At 40.9% G+C, this 13,622-nt stretch overlaps 1 protein-coding gene across 1 annotated transcript; it reads left to right on the top strand.

Moving 5' to 3' along the window:
• The first annotated feature begins 2,066 nt into the window (after positions 1 to 2,066).
• LOC129771113 (transferrin-like) lies at positions 2,067 to 13,063 on the top strand. The gene is made up of 6 exons (XM_055774457.1): positions 2,067 to 2,268; positions 2,849 to 2,939; positions 3,011 to 3,432; positions 11,210 to 11,891; positions 11,953 to 12,101; positions 12,160 to 13,063. The coding sequence occupies exons 1-6, from the start codon at positions 2,193 to 2,195 to the stop codon at positions 13,035 to 13,037; spliced, it is 2,298 nt and encodes a 765-aa protein (XP_055630432.1). The 5' UTR covers positions 2,067 to 2,192; the 3' UTR covers positions 13,038 to 13,063.
• The last annotated feature ends 559 nt before the right edge of the window (positions 13,064 to 13,622 follow it).

The following is a 13,622-nucleotide window of genomic DNA, read 5'->3' as shown; positions in this document are numbered from 1 at the left end:
GAGAGAATACGATAAATTTTGAGTGCTTTATCCAGACGCTGTTATGTCATTACCTTTATCTGGGTCCCTTCACATTGCTCCATTCCGGGTAATGAGAGGGCTGACTCATTAGCAAAGGTAGGTGCAATTGAAGGCGATATATATCAGCGTCAAATCGCCTTCAATGAATTTTATTCTTTAGTCCGCAAAAATACCATCGCTAACTGGCAACGCAAGTGGAATGAAGATGAATTGGGCCGGTGGTTTCACTCGATTATCCCTAAGGTTAGCCTCAAACCGTGGTTCAAAAGTCTAGACTTGAGTCGGGACTTTATTCGCACCTTCTCCCGACTCATGTCCAATCACTGTTCGTTAGATGCACTACTCTTCCGTTTCAATCTTGCCAGCAGCAATCTCTGCGTTTGTGGCCAAGGTTATCACGACATCGAGCACATTGTTTGGTCGTGCGAGGTGTATCTGGTCGCCAGATCGAATTTAAAAAACTCCCTTCGGGCCCGAGGAAGACAGCCCAATGTGCCGGTGAGAGATGTGTTGGCTGGTTTAGACCTTGATTACATGTCCCAAATATATGTCTTCCTAAAAGTTATCGATCTTCGTGTCTGATTGTCCTTATATCCTTATATTCTCCTTTTCCTTTTCCTTCGCAAGAAATCAAATCCCTTCTTACTAACAATAGAATAAGGTGAAATGTAAATACATATTAGATATAAGATAGGCTTAAGAATTGAGTATGATGAATGTGAGTGCGAATGTGAGTGTGAACATTGTCAACATATCCTTATATCCCTTCCTTTTCCTGAAAAAATGTCACCCTTCTAAACTCGAGCAAACCGCGAGTAATCGGTTCTCTACCCCATTAACACTAGAATTAATGAAAAATGTTATATATAGTTGTAACAATACAGATAGGAGTTTGGCTCCTTTAAAATTATGTAACTGAGCCTGTAAAAATAAACGATTTAAAAAAAAAAAAATAAAAGCACACTCGGCCACACGCAACCGAAAAAGCAAACTGTCCCATCGCAAAGCAGGGAAACAAAAGGAAATCGAACAGTGAACGGCGTGGATTTGATCTATTTTCTTGGGGGAATTTTTTTTATGCGGTCCCTATCCCCCGCACAAAAAAGGACTGCCTGTACTCAAAACGATGATTTATTTTTTTTCCGCTATGGTATATGTGTGTATATAGCTTTTTTGAAGGCACTACATTCCGGATCATTTATCGTTGTTTACCCGCTACAAGTGAGGAATTCTTTGCATAATTAGCTACAAGATGCCGATTCTGATCTGCCATTCAAAACGGTTAACGGCGGGAGATTACTAAAGCACGATGACTGCGAAGTTCGAAATACGGAAAACACGAGATAGTCTCCTTTATTCCGCGCGGCGAATGACGTGAGATGGCTCAAGTCACGGTGTTCCCGAAGGCGAATGGCGTGACTTTAGTTTGTCACTAGGTGAGATATGTTATCGATTCGGGTATCAAATAGGAGCTGAAAAGTAAGGTGGCTTCCACAATAAAGCGAGAAAATTCACTATCTCACGTCATTCGCCGCGCGGAATAAGGGGGAGTATTTTGTTCGGGTAAGGTTGGCGCAAAACGAATCAAGCCCGGGTCGGGCTATCAATCGGGAGAACGCAAAGCAAGATGTTTTGTTTGAATTTCATAATCAGATGTGAATGTCATGATCAGATTGTACTTTCCTCTAGAATGCGTTCAAGAATATGTACTCCTTTCTACCTTTGGCTTTTCACATTGGTTGAACATTCACAATATCGATAGTATTTTGCATATATTGTCGGTTCTAATAAATTATGGCACTCTAAGGTTTTGTACAATATGATATGATATGACAAATCATAGGAGAATAAAATATTTCTAATAAACGGTTGGTATTTTTCGGCGTAGTGGTGATGCACTATCACTTCAATAGAATTACACCGATGTGGATACTCGTATCTTATCACCCGTTACCAACTTCTTATCAGATAACAACCCACTGACTCGTTTGTGCGCGAAACACTTACAAAACTCTTCAATATACCCAGTTTTATCAGTCCCCATCAGTACTTCACTCCGAGAGCATCGAAATCTAAAATTTTTATTATGAATTGGTGATAATTTTTAAAATAAGGCTAATTTATAGGTGAAGTGAATCGTTTCCTGCCAACGCAAAGCTCGTCCTCGAAAAATGGCGAGGATATTCGCAAGTGCATGTTTGGTTATTGTGTTGTATGTTTTCAGTGGGGCCAGTGGCCAGATTGTAGGTGAGTCGTGTGATTCAGAACTCGAACGGGGTGTGGTACAGGTGCAGCAAATTGGATTAAGCGCAAACAATATGATCTACCGTCGAGTGGCAAGCGAAACAGCACCAGATTCTCAACGAACACTTGTGATCAATGATCCATTGTACTTTTAATGCGAAAACCGCTTTGGACTTTGGGCAGTGAAAACGATCAAAAATGTTACCCTCATAGGGAGTTCGATTCGGTCTCACCCTTATATTAGATCATCAGTCTTTATTCGAAAAAAATATCAAAGTTCAAATAGAGGCACATGTTATTTTCGACCAGCGGAACGTATAACAGCACCGGGTATGCTCGATAAGCCAATACAAAATCACAAGCTGTAGTGACAAATTTAATCCGTTATGATAACGATTCAATGGCTGGTCGAAATTTTCGTAATTTCTGCTCTTTCTATAAAACGAAAAAATGGCGTAATTGTAGCGTCGATTCACTGCTGTCGCCGTCTAGATAAGATAAGCACCCGGCGTATTTGTTTGGCCGCACTTCAAGTTGTTGGATTTTCATTGATTGTTCAAACTTTTATTTGTTCATTTTCCAGATAGGATATGTGCAACTACCAGGTTTGCCGAACAGTGTCTTCAACTTCAACGCGGTAATTCGGAAGTCGTATGTGTCACCGTTCAAGACAGGTACCGTTTGAGCCAGAATGTTTTGCTACTGGAATTGATGACTAACGGGTGCTTCATTTCCTTCCCAACAGCATTGAGTGCGCACAACGAATCCGCAATGGAACGGCCGATATTGGTGTCTTCAGTGCAGAAAGCATGCTCCAGTTGGCTACGCTAGCCTGGGATGGTATAACGGTTGTCCGAGAGTTGAGACACACTGATCGGCAGCGGGAAACCGTTGATTTCCGATCGGTGGTGGTCGTTCCTGCCAACCACCAAGGTGGCTTGGATGGACTGCGCGGATCTAAATTTTGCCATCCAGGACTACACTACGGTCGCCAGCAGCGTTGGAGCGAACGTTTTCTGAAGCATTTCGAACGATCGGTTGCTCCAGCGACATGTGTCGAGTCCCAGAGTGCGGCCGAAATTGAGACAGCCGCGCTGGCCGTCTTCTTCCATTCTGCATGTCGTCCGGGGAAATGGTCCAATGTGCCACAGGAGGATGCCGAATTGAGTGAGTAGTTTTACGTTGCAAATATTTTATCAGATTATATCCCTGCATCATGATTGCGCAATATTTGATTACAGAGCGCACTCTTCGCTTCGCTCTCTTCATTACTAACATGTTCTGATATTTAGGATCGTTTAATAAAAAAAAAGGAAAAATAAAATACTCAACCTAACTTCATGAGTGCGAAAAATGAAAACTTGAACAATAACTGAAATCCCCTTTTCATAACCGAAAATTTCAGCAATCAATTGATGGTTGCCTAAGATGGAATGGTACAGTACGGGCCAATTCACAGTATACAGCTCAAATGTTTCAAAAATTCTAGATTCTTGATGATTTGTAGCAGATATTTATTCAAAGTATCCGAACAAAAGCACGAATTCGATAGTCATGGCAATAGTCAGACGACACAAGTAGAGTCGGCGTATATCGATTTTGCGAAGGAATTCGACACTGTTCTGTATTTAACTTTTCATCAACAAGATAAAACACATGGGATTTCCCGTTTGGTTTATGGAGTGGCTGTAGTCATACTCATCGGATCATTCCGGGTCCGCGATGATCAAATTCATACGATCTGGCTGGTTTGATATTTCGTCTAGTGTACTTCAGGACATTGTCCTTGACCCATTAATTTTCTATGATTACTTCTTACCTTGTCTCTGGATCGTGTAACCTTGCAAGAACACATAAATACAGTGCTGAAACTCAGTGGCATTAACGGTATGCGCATCAACACCATTCTCTATTCTTGGATTCATCCGTCGGCACGCTTCCCTCTTCACCGATGTGCACGCGTTGAAGAATATCTGCTGTTCTGATTGGTTCCAGATGGATTAAAATTGGAAATCATTGAAAACGGGAATCAGTTTGCTGGCCGAGTGGATGGTGGTATCCATGCCAATCGTGGTATAGGTGCCTTTGGCTCAATTCCAGTTGTGGCTTCGAGACTTATTTCAACATGGTCCCGCGCCTTTAAACATGCTCCTCAGAAATACAATGAAGCCATATACATTGATATTGGAGTCCCAATACGTTGACAGTGAAACGTCAGAATCATTCAAGTAGAAGAACCGTTCGGAACATTTTTCTATGGGAAAAGGACTAAAGCATAGCTACGTGTTAGTAATTGCTCGATACATCTTTCCGTATAACGGTGTAAATGTTGGTGCTCTCGTATTACTCTAAAAATTTCCAAACGTTTTGAAACTTTTATGACGTAGGATTACGTCTTTCGGGAAAATATTGGGAATGCAAATTGAAAAACTGAAAATTTGCCACATCGCGAAAATTGTCCAATTTTGAAGGCTTATTGCACAATCATTTCCGGATTTTTGTATCAATCGATTTGGAAGATCGCTCTTTAAAAAACTGGATCCTGTAAAACCATTTTATTTCAAAAAGATTGACTTTAAAATGATTTTTTACCCATTCCAATGATTGAGAAATAAAATCTCCTTTGAAGCTTCATGTCGTATTCATATGCAGTTCATAAAATGGCGAAATAAACAATTTATCATATAAGTCGAGGAGATCCAAATGATGTTCCCACTACTCGAACATTACTGTAAAACAATATCCTCAATTCTTTCTAGAAAATATGGTTTCATTTGGGTAAAACTTGAAAAATCTCGTATTTTTTGCTTCATGTCCATCATGTCCTTCATGACATGTCATGTCCAAATTAATTGAGGGGCATAGTGACACGGAATTTAACTCCAATCCTGTTCTTTTTGTAATAACGCAAATTTTGATTTCTGTAATGTTCCGTTTGATCATATTCATTGCTATCTTTTTCTCATTCACGAAGAACGTAGGATAAGAAAAATCAATCTTCGATTTGACGTTCTTGCGTGGTTTGTTTCAGCTCCCATTTGTTAACATTTGAATATAGACCTTGGAAATGGCAACGAATGGAAACTCAAACAGACGTCTCCGTGCAATAATTTATGCAGTGATCTATGCATCAAAATTCTGGAAAATTTTTTCATCGGTTCCCATAATATTATACCAATATTAATAAGAGCACATTCAATACTGAAGCAACACTACTCAAGTGTTACTGTGGTATTGTAATTATAAAATATTGGTATTGAAAACCTATTTCTCTCCAATTTTGATATTATTCTTTAGTATTTTACTTTTATATCAGACTTGTCCAAACTAAATTTGGGTATCAAGATCAAAATTAGGTATCCTTAAGTGTTTCCTCCTGCTCGAGAATATACCTTTGGAAAAATATCCATAGTATACACACTTGCTAAATAAACACTATATTGCTTATGTATTTTATGCAAAGCCTGCATTCGAAATATCCATCAAATAGGAGAGTTTAGATCATGCGTAATATTAATGCTATTTAGAACTAAAAATTAAAAACTAATATCCCATTGATGTAAACGGGGAACCACCAAGTAATCTTGGGTTTTATGTTCATATCAATAAAAGTCAATGGAACTCATTGACATTAAGGTCTTCTGAAATTTAAAATTATTTGGAGGGCCTATAACATTTGATGATTATACAAATTCAAAGCCAGCATAGCACACGGGCTCTATGAACCTATTTGGGTAAGACTATGAACGTTGCTAGTTGAAATGGTAGTTCAATTAGTCTCAACTAGGAGGACCTAGAAATTCGGAAGTGTAAGCAAGAAAAAAATAACACTGAGTTAAGTGTGAAATAAAAGAAAGATCAATCCAAGGTAACCCCAAATTGGATCGAACGAATGATGAATGTAAAAAAACTAAATTGGGAAGGGTGAGTGAGGGATATTGTTTATACATTTTGAATTTATTTTACATAAAATGGGTAAAACTGAAGCACACATATAAAAAACTGAATAAAACTGGATAATATTTGAAAAAACTGAAAGATTTTGGGGTTTAACTGTTTGACTGGACCGAGTGAAAAAAACTGGAAGAATCCAGTTTAAACTGGAACATTGGCAACGCTGCCCATAACAATTTATAACAATGAAAAAACATTATATATTTTATGAAACTAACTATCGAGCAATTGAAAAATGTCATGCATTATCTACACAAAAATCTAGCGTACTGTATGGTCAAGCACAAGCAATCTGTGCTCTCTCAGTTGTTCATTCAATATGAATACACGAATACGGGACAGTCCAATGAATTATGTGTTACGTTTGATTTTCTACTGCGCTAAATTCCACATTTGTAAATCTTCTTAAATCTTCGTCGGCCGATCTCCGCCACTTCAGTGCCATTCACCGACATCAGGGAGGTGACTCAACCTGTAACCTACCTATCAGACTCAAAAACTTTTGAGCCGGAACAACAGCTTTATTTCCCTCCCGAAGAAAGACGTAACCAGAGATTTATCACCTCAGAAAATCCCGACGACGCCAGCTGGGATTGAACCAGGGTTGGCCGGGTTGTGAGACTGTTACGCTAACCACACAACCTTAGACGCCGTATAAATCCAACGTTTTGATTTCTCCAATTTGTGCTACCCCAGTTTTGTCGTCTAAAAGGAGTATGTGGCGTTTGGCCCTGTGCTGCGATTTTAGTTTTTTAGTATTACTCTAGACAGCGAGCAATGTATGTCAAGAGATAGCTGAGAGTCAATTTCACAATGAGAACAATGCCATGAGAACGAATGTTACTTGAAATTTTGCCGACAATGTAAGCTGTTTTTCGGGCGCGAATAGAATAGGATCTGTGTGTTGTTTTTATCGTGACCAGAAGAAATCGGAAAGAGATGAGAACAACAAAAATAACGACACAAAAAAAGCGTAATGTCACAAATAGGCACAAATCGAGAAATTCCTCGCGAAAACGAACATAAATTTGCTGGGGACATCTCCTCTAGTAGCGTCCTTATAGAATTTCAATTTCACGCATGTTAAACAAATCTTAAATTTAGTTTTATATCTATTATGTATTTACATTTCAACTTATTCTACTGTTAATCATGGAGCGAATTGTTCGCGAAGGAAGTAAATGAGGGTATAAGGATTCGAGGACACATTGTCTCCTTAATCCTTATCCCGAATCAATTTCAGACTTTTACACACTGTTTGAGGTTAACTTTACGAATAATCGAGTGGTGCCACCAGTCCATTTGATCTTCGTTCGATTTGCGTTGCCAGTTATCGATAGTATTGCAGATTTGCACCTAAAATGCACCTTTGGTAACAAGTCAGCCCTCACATTACCCGGAATTGAGCAATGTGACCCAGGCATAACAGCGTCTGGATAAACCACCAAAAGTTTCTGGTATAGCACGACGAGTGATGATCCGGCCTCGCTGAACGGATAGCTTCGACAGCGCTAAGACTATCTGTTGCAATGTAATAATGTTCAACAGGTCGTGAGGTGATGCTATCAAACGCGCAGTGTATACCTGCCAATTCAGCAATACATACTGAGCAAGGAAACTGAAGACTGTGGGAGGTACTGAAATTTTCGTTGAACGCTCCAAATCCTGTGAACTCGTTCATAGAGGACCCATCGATAAAATATCATCGATATTACCACAAATGATACGTAAATACTTTGTTTCGAAGATCGTTGGAACGATCTCGGATCGATGATAATCCAAATCATCCGGAACAATAGAAATGCTCCAGAAACTGATTAAATAAATTCAACAAGTGATTTATGAAAAAGAAATTGAAATGAGAGTTGAACTGAATTCTATCCGATCCCGGAGCAGAATTGTTATATGAAAAAAGAGCAAGAGTGAATTTTACCATAAAAAACTAGAAGTGGGTTATATCTTTGATAGAACCGCAAGGTGGACGTAGAACTAACGCCGACTTAGCAATCAATAAGTAACAAGCATATGAATCTTAGACGTTTCATCTATCGAATAAAGTGATTATCACACTTCGTTTAGCCGGAAAAGAATTATTAACGTTCAAAGAGGGAATCGATTCCTCCTCGGAAATACCCACTCCCCAAACCCCGACAATTGGAATCATCGTTGATCCGGATCAGGATTATTAACGCTTGAGAAGGAATAGATTCCTCCTCGGAATTACACAGCGAAAATAAGACCCCCTTCCCAACAATTCCAACTTCCCAATAACGACGATCGATTGCAGCATTCGTAAGCAAATAATTTTATAACGCTGCTTCTATAAATGTGATTTCTTCGATATGCAATGTAATATCCACTTCGATTATATCCACTACACCGTATCATACCATATCAAATCCATAATCAATCCGAGTACAATAGCACCCGCTGCTTGCATCTGATTTGCTATGCCGATTCCATAGGCTCTATGGTTTTGAAGCCTGTGTTAGGGAAGCATTCCGATTTCCAGAAACGCAAGCAAGTACAAAAGTACCCGCAGCTCGCATCTATTTTGCAATGCCAATTTCCCCAGGCTTCATGATTTTGAAGTCTGTGTTAGGAAAAAATACCAATTTGCAGAAACTCCAACGAATACAAAAGTACCCGCTGGTTGCATCTAATTTACTATGCCAATTTCCCCTAGCTCCATGATTTTGAATTCTGTGTTAGGGAAACATCCATCCATTCCAGCGATCGTACCTCAATCGTTGCGCAATTATAACTGAATTGATTTCCAAGCGGCACTCGCTTATATACCGATTGGTGTGATTTCAATAGCCTGTTTTGAAAGTAATTTTAGGGCTATTGAAACAAATTTTTGGATCAAAAAGTAACAATCATATAACGCGTAGACTTTTTGTCTTTCGAATGAAATGTTTATCTTACTATTTCATTCAGTTGTTTAGGAGCTATTAACACTCAAAATCTCGTTCTCCGGCGTAACGCTTTCGTTTGCGAAAGTTTGAACTTACACCCCAGTATAGAAATGAAAGACGTAGTTCTACGTCAAAAACTCAGAATCGAGATCGCGGTATATCTCGATTTTTTTGGCACGGAAACGGAAACGTTACAAACCTTCCGCGCAAAATAAAAAAAAATCCATCGATGTGAATATATGATGGAAAGTTTGATTGGCAAGTGATCATCACCGTTGGAATCCTGGATTATATTCCAATTGCAGTCTAACGACAGTGAATTCGAGCAAAGCGAGAGGTCAAGAGCACTTGGCTTAGCAGGAGGTTTAGATTTATTGATTTATTTATTTATTTACAATGATTCAACATCCCATTGAGAAATTAGATCTGATTCACAACTTTTCGCCAATAAACCCGATCCATGGCTGCAGTTCTTCAATTCTCAGCTGCACTTGCTTCGTGTTTCAGTCGGTTATACAAGTCGGCTACCGTCGCATGTATTCTTCTGATTATGTCAGCATCTCTTTTTTTATACCATCTGTTTTTATTTTTATTAGGCTCATTTAGCAATTTAGCTGTAACAGAGCCGAATTTATCGTGTACATTTTTTCTCATGTTGTATATTACCCAGTAGCCATAAGTGTAAGAGTATTTCTATCTTTTCGATACACATTTTTACCTATTACACATTAGCAATTGCAATTTAGTCGTAAGAGTATTCCTATTCTATCGATGTTGCATTTTTCGGCGTAAGAATATTCCTATTGTCGAATGTTCACAGTTGGACCCAGCGGGACTTTTGATATGAGACTTCAATTGATGTGTTATAAATAGCACCAATCACCACTACAGCAGATCGTATGTGGTGTGAGAGGCTGGGATCACCATTACATGATGATTGATGCATGGACGTAGTAGCTATAATAACACACAAAGATGGTCAGTTGAGGGCCCTGAGTTGAGCTCATATTGTTCGCTTAGTAGCGGACATGCTACCAATTAGGCTACGAAAGCCCCCCTGACGTCGACGGCGAAGCAGATAAACTGATTAGACTTGTTGAAAATCGTGCCCCGCATGTTGAAGATCGCTCTCCGCATAACACCTTCCAGCGCCACGTTGAAAAGCAGGCATGAGAGTCCATCGCCTTGTCGAAGTCCCCTGTGAGTCTCAAATGATTCTGACAGCTCACCTGAGATTCGCACACTGCACCGCACACCGTTCATCGTTGCCTGAATCAGTCTTGTCAGCTTTCGGGGAAAGCCGTGTTCGTCCATGATCCTCCATAGCTGTCGTCGGTTGATTGTATCATATGCGGACTTCAAGTCAACGAAGATGTGGTGCGTAGGGACCTGGTACTATCGGCATTTTTGGAGGATCTACCGCAGTGTAAAAATCTGGTCCATCGTCGAGCAACCGGGCATGAATCCGGCCTGAAAACATCCCACAAATCTACTTACTATTGGCGATAGACGGCGGAAGAGGATTTGAGACAGAATATTTTCCAAAATCCAGTTTGTCACCTTTTTTTATAGATGAGGCAGATTAACCCGTCCTTCCACTCCTCCGGTAGCTGTTCTGTATTCCAGATCCTGATTATCAACCGGTGCATAAATACACAGGAGGTTTAGATACACGTGCTGTTTCCCCAGTATTCAAAACGGTCATATTTAAGCTGTTACAAAGGTTGTCGTTGTACTGTTCCGTGGGAGTTGAAGTCTCCCAATATCAACCGTGACTCAGGAAGGAGTGTGCACAGTGAGTCTGCAAGCTGCTTCCGGCTAAGTGTAACTCTCGGAGGCCAATATGAGCTAACAATACACAGGTCTTCGCCTCTGATGTTTGCATGACAAGCAACAGATTCGACCCCTTTAATGACTGTTTCTTTTGTTGATACCTATTTTAAACACTCTGTAACTTACATAGAATCTCACACTGTTATGACTCATATCAGACTGCTACTTGTTGTTGTTCAGAAAAAGATATTCTCATCGAATGTGTCTTCTAATTTTTACTCTTCACAAAACCTTTGCAGAATCAAAATATCCAAACCTCTGTGAGCTGTGCCAGAACCAGGCCCAGTGCAGCTATGACACTACGACCATATCCAACCACCGCGCTGCTCTGCAATGCCTTCAGACCGGCCGCGGCGATGTCGCTTACGTATCCCAACAGGATGCGCTGGAATTTTTCGCCTTCAACAACGACATCATCGGAAACCATGGCTTCCTGTGTCCCAACGGCACCGTTGAACCCGTCAATGGTAATGCGAACCCCTGTTCGTGGCTCACCCAACCCTGGCCTGTGATTATGTCGACGGCAAGTCGTGCCGTGGAAACCGCTACTCGCATAGATCGATGGATGCGAGGCACTGGTGGATCGGTGTGGGAGCAAGCGATTCAAGAGATCCTGTCTCACGATAGCCGTACGGCGGTTTCGGTCGGATCGATTCAAGCGCCCGTAGATTATCTACGTCCGTATCGGCAAATACCGCTCGGGTCGGATCTTTGTCAGACCACCGCCCGCTGGTGTACAACCTCACCCGAAGAGCGCGATAAGTGCAATGTTCTGCGGTTCGCTGCGCTAACCACAGGAATCTTCCCAATCGTGGAGTGTGTGGATCCAACCACCAGCAGGATGGCTTGCCTGAACGACATCGCTGGTAATCGGGCGGATTTCACCGGGATTGATTCCAATTTTGGCTATCTGGCAAGACAGTATGTGTTGCAGTTAGGGACTTTCTGTGTTGATTGGCTATATTTCGTTCTATCGTTTCAGCCCATTCAACTTAACCGCTGCCTTGTTTCAAGAAACAGAAAAGGAGAAGTATTCATCGGTCGTAGTTTTGGTTCGTAATAATAGTCGTTTCACGCGATTCGAAAACCTCCGAGACGCTAAAGCCTGTATTCCTGAATTTGGTGGAATAGGTAAGTTGAGAGCATTGAATGCCCGTTTACTATTATTCAATCGGTTTGAGCATTACAGCTTCGATCGCATTCATCAACGTGGGTCGGACGCGCGGTATTTTTGACCGTCATGAATGTAACTACGGTCGCCTGCTTGGGGATTTCTTCAGTGACTCGTGTGCACCTGGATCTCGTGACTCACTCCACGATCCGCAGGGAGAGAACCCGGAATCTCTGTGTACGCTTTGCAGAATACCTATCCCTCGTTCATCGCCCTCAGATGATGGCGGAGAAGTAAAGGCTCTAACAGACGACGTTGAAGACCATCCACTGGAGATTCAAGGAAGACTGGACTTGGAAGGAAGTATCGCTAGAAATATTGATTGTGGCGCTAACTCACAGAACCCATTCTACGGCACGAGAGGTGCGCTGAACTGTTTGCGTCAACAGGGAGAAGTGGCCATCGTGGAGATCCAAAACCTTGCGGAGCACGCTCGTGCGCTTGGGATAAATCCCGACGACTATCGGATTCTTTGTCGAAACGGATCGTTAGCCGCTAACACCGGGTTCCAGGTTGATGAAGAATGTCTTTTAACTACGATTGTTGACGGTGAGATCGTAGTTAGACGCCACGATGCCACGAAAACAGCCGGAATCGTCAATGCACTCAGTTCCCTGGACGTGTATCTGCAGAACGATCCGGATTTCAAAATGTACAACATCTTCGGAGGAGCTAAGAATTTGCTTTTTGAAGATTCCGCGCTTGGTTTGGTCTCCCCGCAGCATGCCGAGCTGGGTCACGCAGTACAGAATTACATTCGCTTGTTCGAAAACATTGAGGACTGCACGAACAGCGCAGGTCTCACGACGGTGGACCCCGGGGATGGTGCCACCATGATAACAATTAACATTTTCATGACATTCATGTTTGCCCTGTACAACATCATCAGAGGTTGAAAAATAAAGAAATAAAACGAAACGTATTATGGTTGAAGCGTAGTTCCTAATTTATTCGAAACTAAAAAAGAACTCCGCTTACTTTTTTTTGCACAAATACATTTATATTTCTTATATGTGTTTGATTATTACAATGACAATGTCAGGATGGTTTAAGAATCTTGTTTAAAATGCGTTGGAGTCTCAGCCTGTGTGTAAGGGCACAGCATTGTCATTCAGAAACCGCATATTCAATGGAAGGGTAGAATATCTGTTTATAGTCTGTCAGCTCGTGATTTAGGAGTGCGGTTTTTTACGATGCCAAATGACCTAAAAATGCATAAAACGTCGAGATTTGGTGTCATCCAGAAAAATTTTTTGGCCGAAAATCGCAATGTGGCAATGAAGGTATGGAGAAAAATTAATTATCGAATTTAAAGAAACGGTCATGTACATTTTGTTTATTGTATTTGTTGATTATGAGGACTGATGACGTTTTGTCCATGGTTATGAGACGACACAAACTGCTGCCCCAACGTATTTATTTTAGGTCTCTTTTTGGAAACTTCAGACAAGGTCCAGTAAGGTATCGAATGAGGATGAATA

Source organism: Toxorhynchites rutilus, chromosome 2 (assembly GCF_029784135.1).
Source record: "Toxorhynchites rutilus septentrionalis strain SRP chromosome 2, ASM2978413v1, whole genome shotgun sequence".
NCBI lineage: Eukaryota > Metazoa > Arthropoda > Insecta > Diptera > Culicidae > Toxorhynchites > Toxorhynchites rutilus.
Note: the sequence above shows the minus strand (reverse complement) of the source record. Positions and strands in the feature narration are given on the sequence as shown.

Bases quoted from the DNA above. Each gene is read 5' to 3' on its own strand.
- LOC129771113 (XM_055774457.1), top strand. From the start codon at position 2,193: ATGGCGAGGATATTCGCAAGTGCATGTTTGGTTATTGTGTTGTATGTT. The intron at 2,269-2,848 runs GTGAGTCGTGTG...TTCATTTTCCAG, and splicing joins GGCCAGTGGCCAGATTGTAG to ATAGGATATGTGCAACTACC. The intron at 3,433-11,209 runs GTGAGTAGTTTT...AAACCTTTGCAG, and splicing joins ACAGGAGGATGCCGAATTGA to AATCAAAATATCCAAACCTC.